The 20,361-nt window shown below is 26.9% G+C and overlaps 7 protein-coding genes across 12 annotated transcripts; 5 read left to right on the top strand and 2 right to left on the bottom strand.

Moving 5' to 3' along the window:
- The first annotated feature begins 275 nt into the window (after positions 1-275).
- Positions 276-1,365, top strand: LOC127282722 (protein anon-73B1). 2 transcript variants are annotated; one of them, XM_051307165.1, is made up of 3 exons: positions 276-445; positions 849-1,021; positions 1,111-1,365. In XM_051307165.1, the coding sequence occupies exons 2-3, from the start codon at positions 851-853 to the stop codon at positions 1,207-1,209; spliced, it is 270 nt and encodes an 89-aa protein (XP_051163122.1). In that variant the 5' UTR covers positions 276-445; positions 849-850; the 3' UTR covers positions 1,210-1,365. The 2 variants fall into 2 exon arrangements, with proteins under 2 accessions (XP_051163122.1, XP_051163121.1); XM_051307164.1 differs by lacking the exon at positions 276-445 and adding an exon at positions 488-722.
- Positions 1,366-1,748: 383 nt separating this feature from the next.
- LOC127282704 (protein SGT1 homolog) lies at positions 1,749-3,277 on the top strand. The gene is made up of 5 exons (XM_051307134.1): positions 1,749-1,916; positions 2,015-2,125; positions 2,219-2,420; positions 2,520-2,719; positions 2,818-3,277. Exons 1-5 carry the CDS (start codon positions 1,875-1,877, stop codon positions 2,923-2,925), a joined length of 663 nt encoding a protein of 220 aa, XP_051163091.1. The 5' UTR covers positions 1,749-1,874; the 3' UTR covers positions 2,926-3,277.
- On the bottom strand, positions 3,273-4,691 carry LOC127282703 (uncharacterized). The gene is made up of 2 exons (XM_051307133.1): positions 4,409-4,691; positions 3,273-4,217 (listed from the first exon to the last, which is right to left on the bottom strand). Exons 1-2 carry the CDS (start codon positions 4,574-4,576, stop codon positions 3,405-3,407), a joined length of 981 nt encoding a protein of 326 aa, XP_051163090.1. The 5' UTR covers positions 4,577-4,691; the 3' UTR covers positions 3,273-3,404.
- Positions 4,692-5,246: 555 nt separating this feature from the next.
- On the top strand, positions 5,247-8,676 carry LOC127282939 (eukaryotic translation initiation factor 4H-like). The gene is made up of 5 exons (XM_051307547.1): positions 5,247-5,403; positions 6,440-6,586; positions 6,661-6,920; positions 7,006-7,275; positions 7,371-8,676. Exons 1-5 carry the CDS (start codon positions 5,372-5,374, stop codon positions 7,517-7,519), a joined length of 858 nt encoding a protein of 285 aa, XP_051163504.1. The 5' UTR covers positions 5,247-5,371; the 3' UTR covers positions 7,520-8,676.
- Positions 8,677-9,269: 593 nt separating this feature from the next.
- On the top strand, positions 9,270-11,245 carry LOC127282938 (nuclear inhibitor of protein phosphatase 1). Its single transcript, XM_051307545.1, has 6 exons — positions 9,270-9,436; positions 9,511-9,571; positions 9,777-9,930; positions 10,000-10,220; positions 10,295-10,498; positions 10,586-11,245. Exons 1-6 carry the CDS (start codon positions 9,408-9,410, stop codon positions 10,946-10,948), a joined length of 1,032 nt encoding a protein of 343 aa, XP_051163502.1. The 5' UTR covers positions 9,270-9,407; the 3' UTR covers positions 10,949-11,245.
- A 241-nt stretch (positions 11,246-11,486) lies between these two features.
- LOC127282937 (serine/threonine-protein kinase grp) lies at positions 11,487-15,385 on the bottom strand. 5 transcript variants are annotated; one of them, XM_051307544.1, is made up of 9 exons: positions 15,303-15,385; positions 15,069-15,191; positions 14,813-14,958; positions 14,220-14,443; positions 13,822-14,142; positions 13,384-13,587; positions 12,263-12,507; positions 12,048-12,176; positions 11,487-11,861 (listed from the first exon to the last, which is right to left on the bottom strand). In XM_051307544.1, exons 3-9 carry the CDS (start codon positions 14,872-14,874, stop codon positions 11,652-11,654), a joined length of 1,395 nt encoding a protein of 464 aa, XP_051163501.1. In that variant the 5' UTR covers positions 14,875-14,958; positions 15,069-15,191; positions 15,303-15,385; the 3' UTR covers positions 11,487-11,651. The 5 variants fall into 5 exon arrangements, with proteins under 5 accessions (XP_051163501.1, XP_051163500.1, XP_051163499.1 ...); XM_051307543.1 differs by having other exon boundaries at positions 14,813-14,939; XM_051307542.1 differs by having other exon boundaries at positions 14,813-15,191.
- Positions 15,386-15,915: 530 nt separating this feature from the next.
- LOC127282769 (trans-1,2-dihydrobenzene-1,2-diol dehydrogenase-like) lies at positions 15,916-18,849 on the top strand. Its single transcript, XM_051307251.1, has 5 exons — positions 15,916-16,042; positions 16,697-16,900; positions 17,100-17,391; positions 17,552-17,949; positions 18,224-18,849. The coding sequence occupies exons 2-5, from the start codon at positions 16,699-16,701 to the stop codon at positions 18,325-18,327; spliced, it is 996 nt and encodes a 331-aa protein (XP_051163208.1). The 5' UTR covers positions 15,916-16,042; positions 16,697-16,698; the 3' UTR covers positions 18,328-18,849.
- The last annotated feature ends 1,512 nt before the right edge of the window (positions 18,850-20,361 follow it).

The following is a 20,361-nucleotide window of genomic DNA, read 5'->3' as shown; positions in this document are numbered from 1 at the left end:
GGGAAATTTGAAATTCATTTTTTCTTTTAACATTATTATCACAATTTTTTCAACTTCTACACATATATTCTATATACTGTCTTATAAAATTTTAAAAACACGTACCATATATTATTTCTATTGTTATTTTTATTGGTATTTATTAATTTTAAGAGAAAATAATGAAATTTACTTTTTATTAAAAATGCAATATTTAAAAATCTCGCCTACATATGCGCCATCTTACGAGGAAAAACGAAAGTATAACTCGTTGCTAATTTCACGATAAACTTAATAATATTTATAAAAAAATTAAACGCAAAAACTTATACACAATTGATTTATGATTTACAAGTATTTTACATTATGAAACTGTACTTATTGATTAACTTTTTGTTAGAAAAAACTAAAAGACCTGGAAGAGATTATTATTTATTATTGCAGTTCACAAATTGTACAATATAAGGTTGGTAAGGATGGAGAGAGTATTTTGCACAAACTTCATGTGAAATAGAAACTTGAAGGGTTGTGTTTAGGTTATTGATTAAATGTTGTCATATATGTCTGGATAAATTCACATTGAGATTGTAATATTCACTGATTTTTTTAACAATCGGGTGAAAGGTACAGTGGCCTAGTTACAATGTCGGAAGTGATGCCTTGATGATTTTATTATTTTCATTGTGATTATAGAAATTATGCAAACATGCATATAATAATATAATAAATGAATAACGTCAAAAGTATGACATATTTGATTATTAAATAAAATAATAGTAAAAAGTCTTAAGAAAATTGAGACAATTCTTTCATTGTATTGACTGTTTATTGTCAATTTTATTAAAAATAAAATTTGTTTTTTTTTATAGGAATGGAAGATTTAGACCCTCAATTAAAACGACTTTTACTCCCTGACGAGGAAACAGTATTTGAACAATTTATAAGATATGGATTATATGTTGCGGCTATTTTTCAAATGATATGTCTAGCATCCTTAGTATTTTATACATCGGGATCTTCTGATGGAGTTACTGCTTTGAAGGTAATTAATTTTTTGAATTATTTAAAAAAAGAGGTAAAACTTTAAAGCTGTTATTTAATTGTTTTGAGAAAAATAAAATATTTTAATAGGATGATCCAAGTGATGTCGAATGTTCGGAAAATAGTCCTCAAGTTACACCGAGAAGGCCTCATCGACCAAGGAAACAAGAAAAAAAGAAAAGGCGTTGATATTATTTTAAACAATTGAATTTTGACAATAATTTTATTCAAATGTAACTAACTCATCATCCTACACTTTTATCATTATACTCTATTTATTCCATTATTTATAGACTGATTTTGTATAATATACATTTTCTAATAAATATTGAATTTTTTTTTAAATGGCAATTTTTATACTCAATATAAGAGTAATTAATTTATAATATTCAAAATATACTTAATTATAAAATCTATATTTTTTACACATCCATGATATAAACTAATTTAAATATTTATTCAAAGATAAAAAATCAATTTTGTTTAAAATAATTAGGTTATAAAATATTCCTGTAGATAGCGCTGATATTTTTTCAATCAGGCGCTAAAATTTGAAAGTAATTAATTTTATAATTCTTCTTTTTAATTGGCCTTTTGATTCTAATTATTATTTATTTTAATCAAAGATCATTTTCAAACATCATTGGTTAGATTTAAAATTAAATTTAAAAATTCGATGTAATTTTTTCTTTTTTTAAAATACCTCGTGACATTTCGTTCAACTTCGTCAATATTCGTTATTATTCTTTACGACTGTTCCAGAAACAAATGGAAAACAAAACTTAAAAAAACATTGAATATTATATTTTGAATGTCACATTATTTACATTAATAATTCAAATAAATATTGAAAAATGTCGGAAGAAGCTATAACAACAAATAATGAAAACAATGTGGTGAGTTTGTTGTAATTTTTATAATACCATTTTCTATATAATTTCCTAACCTCAAATTTTATTTTACATTATATTTTGAATATTTTCTTTTTAAATAGATGCCAACTCCAAAAATAAGACACGATTGGTATCAAACTGAAACGCATGTTTTTATAAATATTTTAACAAAAAATGCTGAAAATGTAAAAGTCCATACATCAGAAATTGCAGTAAGTAAACATTTTACTTTTTTTATCGTTATAGCAATATTTTTGTTATCATTTTTAAGTTTACAAAATTTTTAATAACAAATTTATTTCTAGTTGAGTGTATCTACAAAATTACCAAACGGAAATGATTACAGTTTGGAATTAGATTTAGCCCATCACATTGTACCTGATCAAAGTTCGCACAAAGTACTTGCATCGAAAATAGAAATTAAATTAAAGAAAAGAGACGGTCATAGATGGACGAATTTGGAAGGAAATGCCGAAGAATCAATTGCAATACTTCCCATTCCTGATGGTGAATTGTTATTTTCTTTTTTTTTAACAAAGATTTTTCGAAAAATCTTAAATTCGTTTTTTTATATTTAATCTTAAAAAATTTTTTTTATACTTTTAGTTATCTTACAATCCGATAATAAAGCGCCAAAATATCCAACCTCAAGTAAAAAGGTTCACGATTGGGATAAAATGGAAAAGGAAATTGAAAAACAAGAAGCTGCGGAAAATCCCGAAGGTGAAGCGGCCCTTAATGAACTTTTTCAAAAAATCTACGGTAATGGCTCTGATGAAGTAAAACGTGCAATGAATAAATCTTTCGTAAGTATTTTATACATTTACAATTGTTCAACTTTATTTTTCTATTATTGAATATTTTCTATTATTTTATTTCTAAATTAAATTTCCAAAAAAAACAGCAAGAATCTGGCGGAACTGTTTTAAGCACAAATTGGAATGAAGTCGGCAGAGGAAAAGTGGATAAAAAACCTCCCGAGGGAATGGAGTGGAAAAATTGGAACCCTTAGATAGTAATTTCGTTTTTACTTTTTTTTTTTTTTTAATCCATTGTAACTTAATCCATATTTAGTAAATTATTTCTAGTTTTACATAAGAGAATTAGCTTGTTTTTGTTATGAATCTAATTTTGCAATTACATGCTAAGTAAAACTTTTTAGTTAATTCAATAATTAATGCTACAATTAATATTAAGTATTACTGAAATTATCATAATTATTAGATAAATAGATTTTCATTAATCATCATAAATTCAGTGTTTTAAAGCCTTACGCCTGTTATAATTATGCATATGAATTTAACAAATGTTTTTTATGAAAAAAAAAAGACTTGACAATTAATAAAATAAAAATTTACATTTAATTATATTTTATTATATCCTTAAAAAGCGTAACAAATTATCGTAAAATATTCACGAAATTTTACTATTATACAATATTTTACATTTTTTATTAACAAATCGTAAATTTATACAATAAATTCTAATTCACTAAGTTAATGATCGTACTAATATAAAATTAATTATTAATAAACCGGTTAAAAAAAATGCAATATGTTTATTATTCACAGCTAAATTAGTATTCATTAGTGATGTATTTTCATTACTAATGTCACTAATTTTATTCTCGGCAGGTGTAAAATTAGTTTTACTATTTATAAGTTGAATGATATTTGAAAATTGTTGTCTCGAACTTTGTTCAAGTGTTTGAAAATTGTCACGAAAATTGTTTTCGTTTTTCTTTTGCGCCTCAGATATAACATTTCGTACATCAACTATTCTTCTATTATTATAAATCATTGATCCAGTTAATGATAAAATGGCAAGAAAAGCAGAAGCAAGTATTGATAGATACTTGTATTTTTGCGCGTTCATTGTTTGACTATCGTGATATTCTTTAATTGCAGTTGCCAATTGAGTAAAATGATCTCTCTCTTCATTTTCCAAAAGATTTAATTGATTTCGTATTCTTGATTCTTCTTGAAGACCTTTATTTTCCATAATTGTGAGTTGCACATATTTTGGATCGTCACGTTTTGTTTGTATTAATTCTGCATAAACTTCTTTTAATTTATCATGTACAAGAGATGATTGACGATTTAAATTTCTTCTTTCTTCTTGACATTTAAATAGAGAATCTTGAACTTGAATTACATGTTGTTTTGACACTTCAACAGTGTCTAAACCTGTCAATTGTTGATACCATTTCCACCAATTTATTAAACGAACTGGAATTGGAGTTGATGGTTTTAATGATTCGGCATGTAAATCTTGTATAATTGTTGTGCCAGTTACGTTCACATGCTAATTAAAAATTAATATTATTAAACAGTATAAAATAAATTATAATAAAATTGATTTTATTTTTAAAAAAAATTTGTTTCCCGGCTTTGTGAATTTATAGGTTAACCTCCAAAAATTTACTTGCAGTAAATATTTTATTAAATTAAACTTATAGAAATTATATATTAAAAATTAATTAAAATAATCATTACCTTAACAATATTTCCATACTTCTCAGAAGCAACATTTTGAATATTTGTCAACTTTTCTTGAGCTTTTTCTGAAGTTTTTCCAAGCACTGTTGACGCATTATTTAATAGTGCTGACTTATTTAATTGTTCCGTTATTACTTTTAATAATTGTCGAGAATTTTTAGCCATATTAACTATTAATTTAAATTAATATTAAACATTTCTCAACATAGTTCACAAGTATATTATATTTTGAATCGTGTTGCCTTTTGACTACAATTTTGAGGTTAACTTATTACTTCCATTACTATTTTTACTATTTAATTATTCTCAAGTTATATAAGAACTATCGTCATAGTTAAATTATTAACAAAAATGAAGTTTATATATATTTAGGATAAACAAATTGTTTCCAGGGGTAGAATATAATAATAATACTTTTTTTAAAATTTATTTTCAGATTTTAAATAAAAAGCGGGGTAAAGTGAGCATGCGCATATACACTTTGTCCTGAAACGAAAAGTGCGAATCCGGAAGTCAAGTCAATTTCACCAAATTCAAATATACGGTTCCCCTTTTTTATTAGTTCATTAGAAAAAAAATATAATAACGAATTTATTTACTTTCAATAACGTATCTTTCTAAACAAAAATAATTGTTCTGTTGTACATTTTAAAAATTTTAATAAATATTATTCATAAGTGAAAGTAAAATGACAGAAACTATTAGAATGACACAAGCAAGATGAAAATTGGTATACAAATTACGCATATTTAAACTTTAAACTTTAAAATTATTTGTTTACGTTTTTGAAGAAAATTTTTAATGTTATTACTAAAAATTTCAAGATGTAATTTTATTTTTTACAAGTTATTTGATTAGTGTAATTATTAAAATAATTATTCACTGGTCTTTGTGGAAGTGCCATTTGTTGGAAGTTGTTCGTATGACCCACGCGGTCCCGGTTAGTTTCGTGCATCCAACATGGCCGGCCGAGGTGGTTATGATGATTATAGGCAAGTATCTGATATATTTTTCTTGTTTAATAAGTTTTAAAGTTGTTTTCAAGACCAGTGTTGTAAATAATTAAGTTTAATATGTTTGGATGTAGTTAGAAAAATGTTTTTTCAACTTGTGACGCGTGGTTTTAAGGTTAAGTCAATTCAGCCTCAGAATGAGCAAAGTATTTCTTTCAAGCATGATGATAAAAGAACACGCGGCTTTATTTTGGATAGTGCACTCTTTTTTGAAGTTTTTTAATACATTTTTTTGTAATTCTTTACTTTCTCTCAAACAATTACATTCGCCGTTGTCAAGGCCAAACGAACCTCTTCCTTCGACTCCGGAACGCTTCTTCTGGAAGATTTTGAGTTTGAATGTCATTTCTGGGGAATATTTCTCTCAATAATTTTCTTTATCTTTACTTTTCAAATTGCATACTTATCTCTTTTTTTTCTTACATAAATCTTGGTAATGTTTTTCATAAAGTTTCATTTCAAAAACAAAAATATCTGTTTTATAAAATGAGAATAAAATTTCATGGTTGAAAATTTAGATAAAGATTTTTTTTCCAATGTTTGTTTTTAATTCAGGTAATTTTATTTAAGCTGATTGTTTTAGTTTTTTGATTTAGAGATTTTAAAATTGTCTAATATAATTATCTACGAACTGATTTGTTGGAATTAATTTATGTTCCAAATAAAAGGAAATTATCATTAAAATTTGTTTCTAACACCGAAAGTAAAATATAATTATAATTAATTAATATCCGGCAGTTTCCGGTGATTCAAATGTTGTCTTATGGACTATCTTATTTGTCAAATTGTTATTTGTATATACACATAATTGGGTATATTTAGAAAAAATTTCTCTACGTGGCATTAATTTCATATCAAGATTTTTGCAAAATTTATTTTGTATAAAGTTTTAAAAGTTATTTCGAATTAAAAGAAACATGTTTGATATTATTCTAATCAACTTTTACTAAATAGGAATAATCTTTTGAATTAATGTTTGACGTGATTGTTTAACAAATGAATTTTTATTTTACAGAGGTAGAAAACCTTTACCTACGGAGCCTCCTTTTACTGCGTATGTCGGAAATCTTCCAAATGGAGTCGTTCAAGGAGATGTTGATAAAATTTTCCGGAATCAAAATGTAAAAAATATTCGATTAGTGAAAGATCGTGAAACTGATAGGTGAGTTTTTTTTCATGGAAATTATTTTTATATGTTTTTAATAACGTGTTTTTAATTGCGTATTTTTTTTACAGGTTTAAAGGCTTTTGCTATGTTGAATTTGAAAATTTATCTGATCTACAACAGGCTATAGATCTTAATGGAATGGTTGTTATTGATAGTAATACGATAAAAATAGATGTTGCTGATGGAAAGCGAAATGATCGAGGTGGTGGTTTTGACAGAAGAGGTCGAGGGAATAGTTCCATTCAAAGTGGAGGTGGCGGAGGATTTGGTAGAAGAGATGGTGGCAGAGGTTATGGAGATGATTACAATAACACACCGTCTTATTCAAGTATGTCTTTTAAATATCAATTATTTTAATTTACATTTTTTTTATGTGAAAATTGACAAAAAATGATAAATTTTATTAATTTCAGGAGGTGGATACAATTCAAATCGTATGACAGGTAGTGGGCCTGGTGGAAGACCTGGAGGTGGATTCAGCAATGAACCAAGAGGGAATCGTGGAAATTATGGCCACTTTAATGAAGACGGTGGAAGTCGAGAATGGTCTCGAGGAGGTGCCGTTGGACCTGGAGGTGGCGGTGGTCGACCAGGAGGCAGTAGTTCGTTTAGTGGACGACCATCACGTGGTGGAGAGAGAAAATCCTATCAAGATGATGCCTACATGAAAGAACCAGCCCCAGGTTTGTATTATTATCTATTTCGTCATTATTACAAATTATTACTCAAAAATAAAATTAAAAGCAAAAAAAATGATTAACAAAAACTTTATTCTTAGACACAAGTGGAAGAAAGCGTCTAGTTCTTAAACCACGAACAGTGGCACTTCCACTGAATACAATTGCAGAATCGAGTAAATCAAGTTCGATATACGGTGGAGCTAAGCCAAGAGAGGAGAAACTCGATTCAGAGGATGGAGATAAGTAAAAAAAACAAAAGTCTTCAATAATCACTATATTGTCATCAGATCCCATTTTCAAAAAGGGAAACTGATAAAATAAATCACCTTAAATGAGAAAAAAAATCGTCAAATAAGTAACGTTAAGGCTCTTTCGACTTCCTGTAGATCGTTGAAAAAAAAACTCTCCAAAGATATAAGAATAGTTTCCCCAAAAGAAAGATTTTTGTCAAATCTATGGAGGGATTTTTTTTTCTCGAGACTAATGTAAACATAATGAGAAAAAAAATAGGCCTATGTGGTACATAATAAGAATTTCAGAAACTTAGCGTCATTTACAATTTTCATCACACACACTCACAATGTCATGAAGAAAAAAAATTTTTTTGCAAGAATACAGAAATGTACTCGCGAGACATGTATTTAACGTGTCTCTATTTCAAATATCGACGCTATACATGTGAAACATGATTGAAATGCTATTAATTAACAAGTACATTTTGATATTCATGTAGTAAAAGTAAAGTTTGTGTCTGTTTGTAATAACTTCAAGGGTACATGTACAAATTATGAAAACATGTGTAAACTAGCATTACACGGTGCGCATGATACAAGTCCCCCCCCCTCCCCTTTTAAAAAGCATTTTACAATTTATTTGCAATTTAATAAGGAAAAAAAAAAAGAATCTTACACACACATACACACAAATAATTAAGAAAAGTACATGACCGTGATGCTCATATAAGAGAGTACAAAAAGAAAAATCGAAATAATCCCTGTAATCTTTACACCATTTTTTTTTCTTTTTTAATGTTTGTTTTCGTATTTCTAATTTACTGTAAAAAATGTTTATTAACTGGTTACGCTTAAACAATTATTGCTGGCCGAATAAATGCTCCGAAACAATAATTGTTTAGAGCAACAATTGAAATGGTTATTATAAAATCTCACAGAAAGTGAGAAATAAAGACGATAAACGTCGAATGAACGTAAATTTGTTGGCAAAGCCTTTTTTAACCGTGTATTAAATTTTTTTTTTTTCATTCGAGAAATTGGACAATGTTTACGAAATTGACGTAAAGATTATGCTAAAATAATAAATTAAAATTCATGGAATTAATCACGTTATGTAAAACTACGCTTGTATATGGTACTATTTCGTAAATAAAGTAGTATTACCGTGTAATGTGTCGTGAGGGATAAACAAAAAAAGAAAAAACAAAAAAAAACTAATAAGAACATTTATTTATATAATTTGTATTGTCAAATAATACGAATGTAATGTCACTTAACTCTTGATGCTTATTAACTTCTAGTTTTTCTTTTCTTTTTTGTTTGTTAATTTCTCTGCTTTTTATCATTTATAAAATTCCAAAATTTTGTTTACAATTGTATAGAGCTTAATTACGTATATATATTATATATATTGATAAAATGTGGAAAAATTTATTATAATTGAAATTTTTAACTTTTACAACTTATTTCTTTAGATTTATATACTTATGATAGTGATCCTCAAGAAGTAATTGTTTGAAATCATATTTAATAAAGTAATAAAACTTAAAAATGTTTTATATTTCTTGTAAAAAAAAATAACTGACAAATATTTAATTTTTAAATTCAAATGACGGTGAAAGTAATTTTTTTTAAAAAATTGGCGCGTTTGGACGTATTTTACGTAAAGTTTTACGTATTTTACGACTTAGGCTGTGTTTACATTATAAATTACCATTTGTGGGTAAATGCGTTTCTGGATGTCACTGTCTACCACCCATTTCTTTACGTACCCCCACTACCAGAGTTATATCTCTTTATTATTCTAGTCTTCTTGAAGAGAAATATCGAATTTTGTTATTTTTTATATTTGTTTGAAATCAAACAAAACAATTATTAATTAAACAAACTCAAATGTAAAATATGGCGAATCATTATGAAGTTCCCAATTGGTGAGTTATTTTATTCTCAATTTTAGAATCTAATTGAAAATTATAGTTTACTGTAACCTAGGTTATGATTACAGGGCTGGTAAGCCACCAGTTGGTTTACATTTAGATGTATTAAAAGGAGATAAATTAATACAGGTAATGTTTATTTTTCATTAATTAGAGCGTTTTTTTTAATATCTGAATTTTTTAACTTCAACAAAAAGTTTCATTAATTTTAATTTAAAACTAATGACAGAAATCTGTCAAAACTAGAATTATAAAATTCATTTTAAATGTTAATGAAAATAATTATATTCTCTAAAATTTCATACATATTTTTATTAATTTGATTTTTTTCTAGAAATTAATGGTAGATGAAAAGAAATGTTACTTGTTTGGTCGTAATCAGCAAATGAATGACTTTTGCATAGATCATGCATCATGTTCCCGTGTTCATTCGGCTCTTGTTTATCATAAACATTTAAACAGAGCTTTCCTAGTCGATTTAGGAAGCAGTAAGTGATTTTCTTTTACTTATTTTTTTAATAGAATCATAAATATTTTTAAAAATGAATTATTTGCAGCACATGGAACATACATTGGGAATATGAGATTGGAAAGTAACAAACCAACTCAATTGCCTATTGATAGTACTTTTCATTTTGGAGCTTCTACTCGATACTATATAATAAGAGAACGCCCGCAAACGGGCAATCGGACAATAATAGATGAACTCGAAAAATCGTCGGAGGACATGGAAGCTGGAGGATTATTGGGTTTACCAGAAACGGAAACCGAGCTCGATGTAATTATTTTCAAAAATGATTATTTCAAATATTTTTGCAAAATTTAATATCTAACTTCTGTTTGAAAATCTAGAATCTGACGGAATTCAATACTGCGCATAATAGGCGAATTTCAATGTTGGGAATTACCGATGACGATGTTCATAAATCGACAAGAAAACGAAAGAAAAAAGGAATTTCTTTTAACGACGATGAGGAAGTCATTAATCCCGAAGACGTTGATCCGTCTGTTGGCAAATTTCGAAATTTGATACAAACCACTGTTGTGCCTAGCAAAGTTAGTTTTTTGCCAAGATTTCTTTTCTTTTTTTTTTTTTTTTGACTAATTTTCTAATTAAAACTAATGCTTTTTTATTCCTAACAGAGAATGCGAATGGAAGGCGGTTTGATATCTTTATCAGAAGACAATCATAATATAATGAAGCATCTTCAACCAACTTCCACGACTCCAAATCTGTATAATGATTTACCCCCGGAACAATGTACGTCTAGTATGTCGAACAATCCATTTACTGTTGGATTGACATCGTTAACGTCTCGTCTCGGGATCGCTCTTCCTAATCCTGCTCCTGAAGTAGAGATGACACAGAATCAAATACAGATAGAAACAACTCACATAACGGAGATGCCTGGACCAGTCGAGGGTCATGCAATGGAACCAAAAAAGAAGAAATACGCCAAGGAAGCTTGGCCTGGAAAAAAGCCTTTGCCAACACTTTTGGTATAATATTCACAAAATTGTTATTTTATAAGATTTCTAAACGAGGATTTTGCAATTTTTCACAAATTCAATATTCTCGATTTGTATATAAAGCAAGTGAAGTGTTTTTTTTTTTTATTTTGCTAAGTTTCGTCAGATTTAAATTGAAAGGTGTCTTATTAAGTTCATATTTACTACTCCGAACAAATTTTTGAATATATTTATTGAAGTAACAATTATATTTTAATGATAAATAATTGGTTAGAAATTAAATCATCAATTATATGAAATCCGGAGGATAATAAAACCAACAATGAACATTCATTTTACTTTATAGTTTGTTTTTTTTTCTTTAAATTAAGTTTCATTTAATAATTTTAAAATAAATTCACATCGAGTTTAGTTTTATTTTTTATGACTATATTAATTTGGTGAAAATGATTAAATTATATATACAAGAAAAAAAAATAAGTTTTTCAATTTTCATGAAAGATAACAAAAAATCAATAATGTAAATAAAAAATTAAATTTTAAAGGAAATGTTGCTTATGTGGGTGAAAATAAATTCTTGTATGTTATAAAATACTTGTTTATTTGATGTACGATGAAATGAAACAACAATACCTACATTTCTGGAAAATAAATTATTTAAAAAAAAATCACTTTAATAAAATTCAAAAGATCGGACATCGAACACGTGGGGAAATTTTCATATAATTAACAAATAAGTTTATGAGCTGAGAGCAATATCATTTAGTGGAACTGGCCCTCTCGTAATAATATCTTTAAGATCAGCTTTGATTTTTAAGAACCTTTTCTTAAATTCAAGACCACAGCCTTTTGATAAACGGAAGTCGACTAAGATTCTTCCGTCCATGTCATGAATACTCGCTTTGAATACTAAAGGCATTTTTCGCCTATCAACAGTCGAAATGGTAACCTGAAAAAGAAACGACATTATTTCTTTAATGTAAATTTATTACAAATGAACATTTATTTTATATTTACTAAGCAATTAATTTTACTTATAATTAATATTGAATTTTTAATTTAAATGTTTAGTAAAGATAAAATAAAAAGATGTATTAGTATTTACTAAAGAATTGTTTCAATAAATTTTACGTACTATTCCACCATTCATGCGATGATTATAATTATCCTTCATTAAGCTATTCATTAGTTTTTGTACAGTCAAATCACATCCCGTTTTAACAAAGAATCTTGTCATTCTACGAACCAGTTTCTGGAAGGAATTCTGCAACAGAATTTTTCATTAATAAATTAAATCTTGTTTTTTAATTATTATATTATTTAAATAATTATTAAATTAAAAATCAATACCTGACTAGTTTGTGTGTTTGGCTGTGTGGTGGGCAATTGAGTGGAAAGCAAAAGATCTTCCATGTGAGCTGGTTGTGAGAAGGAGAAATTAGGACATTCCTTTGATGTAAATGTATTTGTAATTATATTATTCTCTATTAATTCTGGTTGTGAATAACATATTTTTGTCAAGCTATCCTCTTCTTCAATAAGAAGTCGTTTAGATCTGTATCCATCAACGACGTCACGATCCACGTGATTCCCGTCTAAAAATTGCAAATCAAATATTTTTAATTAAATCGATATTTAAAAATCAAATTTTTTTTTTTGATTAATCGGCAAAAAGTTAATGTTATTATTAATTAAAATAATAATGTTGGATAAATGCAACGCTGATAATTAGGATTTTGAAGTTCAAATATCAAAGGAACAAAGAGACAATGAACTATTTCGACAAATATAATTTCACGACTGCTTGCTGGTATTATTTCAGGTTTGCCTTTATCTGTGAAGTAAAAAGCTCACATTACAACGAAACAGCTTATAATTAGTCAACGTTGCAATTATAATTGCGTCGCATTAACCGCCTTCCTGGCTTCGGTGTTTCAGCTTTATGAAATTTAGCAATCATACAGCTGAATAACCAAAGAAAGGACAACAGTTTATTAACTTTGACGATACACATTTCCAAGATGCACAAACTTCTAGTCTGTGCTTTGGTAATCTAGCTTTATGAATCTTTAATTAAATCATAGAGCTGTGTTACCAAAGTATAGGCCAGAGTTTTATATCTTCATTTATTCATCCACTCTGATAATCTGAAACTACCTAATAAAAAACAATTAAATATTTAAAAAACTATTCTAAAAAAATGCAAAATTTAAATTTCCATTTTTTCAACTGCTCAAATGATTATAAGAATTTAAAAGATGGTGTCAATGAGCGCCTAGTTGGGTACTGAGTCGCTTTGAGAAATTATTTTTAAACTCAGAGTCACTCAGTACCTGTCCAGGAAGTCATCAAATTCAATATCGATGTTCTAGTCTTCTTGATCGATTAATAAGTTTTTCAAAGAAGATTAGAAAATATACGTATAATTAATATATGAAAAATAAATAAATTATGTAAAAAAAATGTCCCACCTTGTTTAAATTTCTTTTCATTCCAAGAATGTTTTTTAATATCACTTATTTTGAACCTATTCATGGGTTCGTGAACGAGAATTTTTCGAGTAAACGAAAGTGACAAGTTGTCGATTTTTTTCCACGGTGTCATCGTCATATATTTTCCATTTTTCCAAGCTTCATATTCTGGACACTCTGCCGAGGCCTGATCCCAAGGCAGTTCTGTATTTCAGACAGGGACTCGTTAAAAACTGAAGAATCAATTAATTCATTATCACTTAGTTAATTAGAAAACTTTTTTTTCATTTCAAAATTTTTGTAATTTTGTTTTTCATAATTTTTCTTTTTTCAAGATCTGTTAATCTTATTAATTAAAATGTGGAAATGAAAATAAGTACTGTTTTTTTTTTGTATGAAAAAAAAGGATTGTTGAATGTTTTGTAAAATAAAAATCACCTCCGGCCAGCAGAGCAACGAGAATAATTCCACAGGACCAAATGTCGGCAGGTTCTGCTTTGTATTGTCTTTCTAAAACTTCTGGAGCTACATAAGGCAATGTTCCACATCTCGTATCCAAATTACGTTCTCGTCCATGTAAACGATAAATTGTCGCCAATCCAAAATCAGTTATTTTCAGATTGTCTTTATCGTCTAAAAGTAAATTTTCTGGTTTTAAGTCTCTATGGGCAACACCACGACTATGAAGATATTCAACAGCAGAAATTAGTTGTGTAAAATATTTTTGTGCCTCCCATATTGGCATACCAACGTCCGGTTCTAGAAAACAATTAAAATTATTTCTAAAAAGCAAAAAATTAGCCTTGATTAATTAAAAATTTAATTGATATTCGTACCTATTTTGTCAAATAGTTCGCCTCCTGAAGCATATTCCAAAAATATGTATTCCATATTTTTTTCGCTACGTTGCCCAAAATATTGAATTATATTCGGGTTCGATAACATTCTATGAATTGTTGATTCCTTTTTGACTGTTTGTCGTGCGTCTGGATGTTTTGATAAATCTACCATTTTCATAGCAACAGCTTCTCTGGTTACTTTATTTATAACAAGTTTTACTCTGCGAAACACATCAAGAAAGTCAAATCATTGTTTATCTTTGATCTACTGAAACTGTGACCTTGAATTATTTGCAAATACAAAAATAGTAACAAGATAAATCTCCGAATTATCAATTTATAGGATTTAAACGAAATTAAACTTTTTGTTATTTCAAGCAATAATGAACTTCTTTCTTTTTCAAGAAAAATTAATTAAAAACTAAGGACATAAATAAGAGTATTTAAAGATTAAAAAGTGGAAAAAAATTCTAATTTTTTAAATTTACAGAAATTACTTCTCTAAAAGAAAGGAAAAAAAAATTGAAATTTTTAGAAGTTAGAATTATAAATATAATGAAAATAAAAACGAAAAAAATGTTAATACTCACTCTCCATAGGCACCTTCCCCCAGGGTATGCCCGAGAAGCCAACCTTCGACAAATTCCATCATGATCTCTCAGCATTTCCTTTTGCCGACACAAAGAAATCTCATTTCTTTTTTCCGCGGGATTCCTTCTAATGGTCACAAGACATACTGCGTTACATATTCAATTAACATATAAATACTGATAATAACAAGTTTAAAAGAAGAACAAATTAAAAATCACGTAAAATAACAATTGTAAAATCCTTTTTTTTCCTTACTTTTTGCAAAATTCTTGCACTAACAGTAAAAAATCATATAAAATGATAACGGCCGAACACGTGGCTTCCGAAATAGAAGAAATTCTTTCTTCACAAAGTAACCTCAATTTTTTAAACTCCAAACTATTTAAACAAAAAACAATGTGAAATTTAATTGTTACTTTGACGTTCTCTAAATACTTGTTAACATTTTAATGTACAAAAAAGACAAAAAAATCTTTGAAAATCAATTACAAAATGCGGTATTAGTTGCCACTTGACCATAAACGCTGTGAGGATGACGGTATACGTTCTTCCTCTAAAAATCTGCGCACTTTAGATGCGCAAATATGAGGAGAAAGGAAGAGCAAAGGCGCGAAACAATGAATTTCAGGTTATGTGCCGGTAGATGGCACAGAAATGACAATTTTAGATAATAATTATTCACATATTTTTATAATTGAAATAATTTTATAACTTCATTTCAATAATTAAATAAAGAAAATATTTTTAATCTCATTTGCGTTTATAATAAGTGCAATTAATTGAACTGAACGAAAAAATTGTTCCCGCGAAAAAAAATTGACATTGTAACTTACTTCCGTGTAAGGCAAATAGATCATCAACAGGAACTTTGGCGGGAAAATTAAATATTTGAATTTACTGATTTTTAATAAAATAAGTTTAATAATTGTTTCTTTAAAAAAAAAATGATCGAATTATCAATTGTAAATTTTTAAAAGCAGAAAAAAGTTTTTTAAATTAATTACAAATAATTGTCTCTTTTTTATATATTTTCACACATTATATGTAATGAAATATTAATTCTTCGGCCCTGTATATTGTTGTTTACGTAACATACATTGTATCTGACAATGAAAAAGAATTGAAGAATGTTAAGTAGAGAAGTTGGCAGTTAATCATACTTGAACAAGTGTCAGAGCAATCAAGTGCTGTGTGCTGTGTAATTTAACAGTCAAACTATTTTAAAACAAGTAATTTTATTTATTAACATAATACACTGAAATTGAAAATTAAAATTAAAAAACAAATATATAATTACATAAGTTAATTTTTTATAATTATCTTTAATTTGTGAATTTTTAAATAATAATTTTGTAGTGATAATTTATATGAAAAAGAGTGAATTTTTAAAAAATTAAAATTAATAAAACTGTACAAATTAAAATTAATAAGGAAATGATAATTATTATAAAACAATAATAATAATAATAATTTTTTTAATTTATTCAAATCAATTATGACAGTAATGTTATATATTTCTTATTATTTATTAATTATTATTATTACTATTATTATTTTTATTATTTTTTTTACTGTTATTTATAAGTAATTTCAATTTATAATAAAATTAAAAAAAATAAATATTTAATCGTTTGATATAAGATAGTAGAGGTTAAAAATAAAAAATTTCCAGAGTATAATCCAGATAAGATTATTTCATTTAAAACTTTTTTAAAGTTTTTTTTATTATGTAATATATTTTTTTTTATTTTTAGTACGCTTTTTTTTACTATTATATAATGTTATTTAAATGCAATTTTGTTTTACATAGTATATAATTATTTTTAAAAATGTACTAAAATTTTTTTCTATCATATTTTTATGTAATCTATTTTTTTTCAAAGAAATGGCAACTAAATGGGGTATTGCAGGAGCTGGTTTAATTTCTCACGATTTTGTCACTGCACTAAGAACTTTACCAAATTCAGAACATTGTGTTGTTGGAGTTGCAGCACGAGATTTATCAAGAGCAAAAAAATTTGCAGAGCTTCACAAAATAGAAAATGCTTATGGAAGTTACAAGGAATTGTCACAAAATAAAAATATTGGTATATAAAAAGAATTCAACTATTATTTTATAAATTATAAAAAAAAAATTGTTTTTAAAAATAAAAATAATTTATTTAATTCAAATAAAAATTATGTTGGTTCCAGTAAATATATTTATTTGAATGAAATAAATTTTTTTCTATAGTGTTAATTATAAAAGAAGAAGAAAAAAAGTAATGATAATAATTTTATCACCAGATGTCGTTTACATTGGTACATTAAATCCAACTCATCTGGAAATTGGAAAGATGATGTTGAATGCAGGAAAGCACATTTTGTGCGAAAAGCCCTTAACTTTAAATTTAAAGCAAACGTCAGAATTAATCAGTCTCGCAAAAAGTAAAGGACTTTTCTTAATGGAAGCCGTTTGGAGCCGTTGTTTCCCAACTTACACCGAAGTTAAGAAGGAATTGGATTCTGGTTGTATTGGAGAAGTTAAACAAGTAATTTGTTCCTTCGGTTTTGGTCTCGCTGACATAGAGAGGCTTAAGTAATTATCGAATTTCAATTAAAATTGCTTATATATATATACATGGGACATTCTTCTTCAAACCCCTCAAAATTATTTTAACTCCCCCCCCCAATTTTTTTGCATTTTTTTAAAAATAATAATAATAAATTTTAGAATTAAAATTTTTTTTCTCTTTTAGCGCTAAAGCATTGGGTGGTGGAACAATTCTCGATTTAGGGGTTTATGTCCTTCAATTAGTGATTTTTGTATTTGGTTGCGAAAAACCGGAAATTGTTAAAGCACTCGGTCATTTGAACAAGGATGGTGTCGATGTTTCAATGTCGGCAACACTCAAATTTCAAGGAAATCGAACAGCGACTATTTTAACTAATTCGGAAGTACAGTTGCCTAATGAGGCAATTATTATTGGCACTAAGGGGATAATTAAAATTCCAGAATTTTGGTGTCCAACCAAAGCCGAACTTCCTCAACGTGTCATTGAAATCACTTTGCCAAAAGGTGCTCATAAATTCAATTTTCACAATAGTGCTGGCCTTAGTTTTGAAGCTACTGAAGTTCGTAATTGTCTTCTAAAAGGTATATATTATACAAATTTATTTCAGTTAACATTATTAATAAATTATTATAATTATTACTTTTGTCAATTAGGTTAGTAATTTAATAAAAATAATAATTTTAGTAGTAATTTTTTTCCTTGAATTCAGTATTTTTTCACTTTTGTCATTTAATATTTTCTTATTAATTAAATTTTTATCTTTTCTTGTACGCGTATATTTTACTTGAAAAATGTTTCTTTTTTCTTTTACAAAAGTTATACTAGATTAAAATATGTAATATATCTTTTGCGCAGGATTAAAGGAAAGTCCTCGAGTCTCTCATGCAGACTCTTTGTTGCTTGCTGAATTGGAAGATGAATTGCGAAAACAGCTTGGTGTCGTGTATGAGGAAGATTAAAAAAAAAAAATTCTTTTTTTAGTTTGTTGCGTTCTAAAACGTTTTTAAGATTCAAAAATGGAAATTTATATGTGACAACATACAGATAATTATAATATATAATAATATAATAATAATATAGAAATATAAATGATCACAATGTACCAGACTCCCTAAAAAATTTTTTTTTTCTATTTTGGCCTTTTCTATGTTTAAAAACCGATTTAGAAAATTTTTTTTGAGGAGATCCGGTACATTTTGATCACCTTATAAATTTATAGATAAGTATATATATAACTTAAAGTAGAACATTACTTTTTTTTCTCTCTCTCTTTTATTTTGCACAAATTGCACGAAAGGCAAAGGGTTACGAACTTATGTGTGAGGTCGTCAGTTCACGTTTCTTGGCACTTATCGCTATACTTACAAAAATACAATGCGATTGCTGATTACCGTTCCATTTTCTTGTGAGTTCGTTTTGTAGAGCGAAGAAAGAAACCGAATGCGAAAAAGAAAAATAAAAATTAACAATTGCAAAAATCATTATTATTTTTATCACAAAAGATATTTTGAAAATTCTAGAAAAATTATTAGAATTTTATTTAAAAGAGACTATAATGTATAATAAATAAAAAATAAATTGCTGACAGTTTAAAAAAAAAAAAATATTTTGAAAATAATTTTTTAAAAAATGCTTTATATGCGAAAATGATTAAATAACTATATATGTATATAACGTTTTTGTTATGGTAATTCGCGGATATTCCCTTTGGTTTGGTGAAATTATATTGTTTCCCATTTCTATCGTCGCATCTCCTCTCGATTCATTATTATTGCCGGAGGTTTGTCCACTTTAGAAATGCGAATACCCATCATACATTTGGAGGTCGCAGAGATGATACTAATCACCAGGGAATGTGCATTGTTTGAAACCTCGTTAAACTTCGAACTCAGAATGGAATTAATTAATTTAAGGAAAATTAAATTAGAGCACACGGAATTGCTTTTGATGCAATAAGTTGCTTTTAATATATTTTATTTTTTCAATTATATATTTACCTCTTCAATTTCAATTAATATCTAATATTCATTCTTATAGTTAAAATTAATAAATTATAAAAATAGATTATTATTATAATTAATAATTTATTTATTTATTTTTTGTAGTATAAAAGGGCATACCAAAAAGGAAAAAAACACTATTCAGTACAAAAGGTATTAAATACTAAATATACTGAAAGGTGTTAAATTATTAAAATACTAAAGTACCAAAGGTTCTAAAGTATAAAAATACTAAAGGATAAAAATACTAAAGTACAAAAGGTACTAAAGGTTCTAAAGTACCAAAGGTACTAAAGGCACCAAAATACTAAATATACTTAAAGGTATTAAAGTATTAAAATACTAAAGTATAAAAATACTAAAGTACAAAAGATCCTAAAGTACCAAAGGTACTGAAGTATAAAAATACTAAAGTACAAAAGGTACTAAAGTATAAAAGGTACTAAAGTATAAAAATACTAAAGTACAAAAGATCCTAAAGTACCAAAGGTACTGAAGTACTAAAGGTACTAAAGTATAAATATACTAAAGTACAAAAGGTACTAAAGTATAAAAATACTTAAGTACAGAAGATCCTAAAGTACCAAAGGTACTGAAGTATAAATATACTAAAGTACAAAAGGTACTAAAGTATAAAAATACTAAAGTACAAAACGTACTGAAGTACAAAAGGTACTAAAGTATAAAAGGTACTAAAGTACCAAATGTACTAAAGGCACCAAAATACTAAATATACTTAAAGGTATTAAAGTATTAAAATACTAAAGTACCAAAGGTACTAAAGGTATATTAAAGGCACTAAAATACTAAAAAGGTGTAAAATACTAAAGTACTAATAACAAGAGAGAGAAAAAAATTATAAAATTGATAGAATAATATTTTTCTTAAAGTAAAATATTTTATATTGAATGAAGAAAATGACTTTGAATAAAAAAGAAAGAAATATAACTAAAAGGAAAAAGCGATAACTTGATGCGCGATTTATATAAGGAC

This window comes from Leptopilina boulardi, unplaced genomic scaffold, assembly GCF_019393585.1.
Source record: "Leptopilina boulardi isolate dan_hultmark-lab unplaced genomic scaffold, ZJU_Lbou_2.1 LbouV2_302, whole genome shotgun sequence".
In the NCBI taxonomy this organism is placed as follows: Eukaryota; Metazoa; Arthropoda; class Insecta; order Hymenoptera; family Figitidae; genus Leptopilina; species Leptopilina boulardi.
This window is presented reverse-complemented; position numbering and strand designations above follow the sequence as displayed.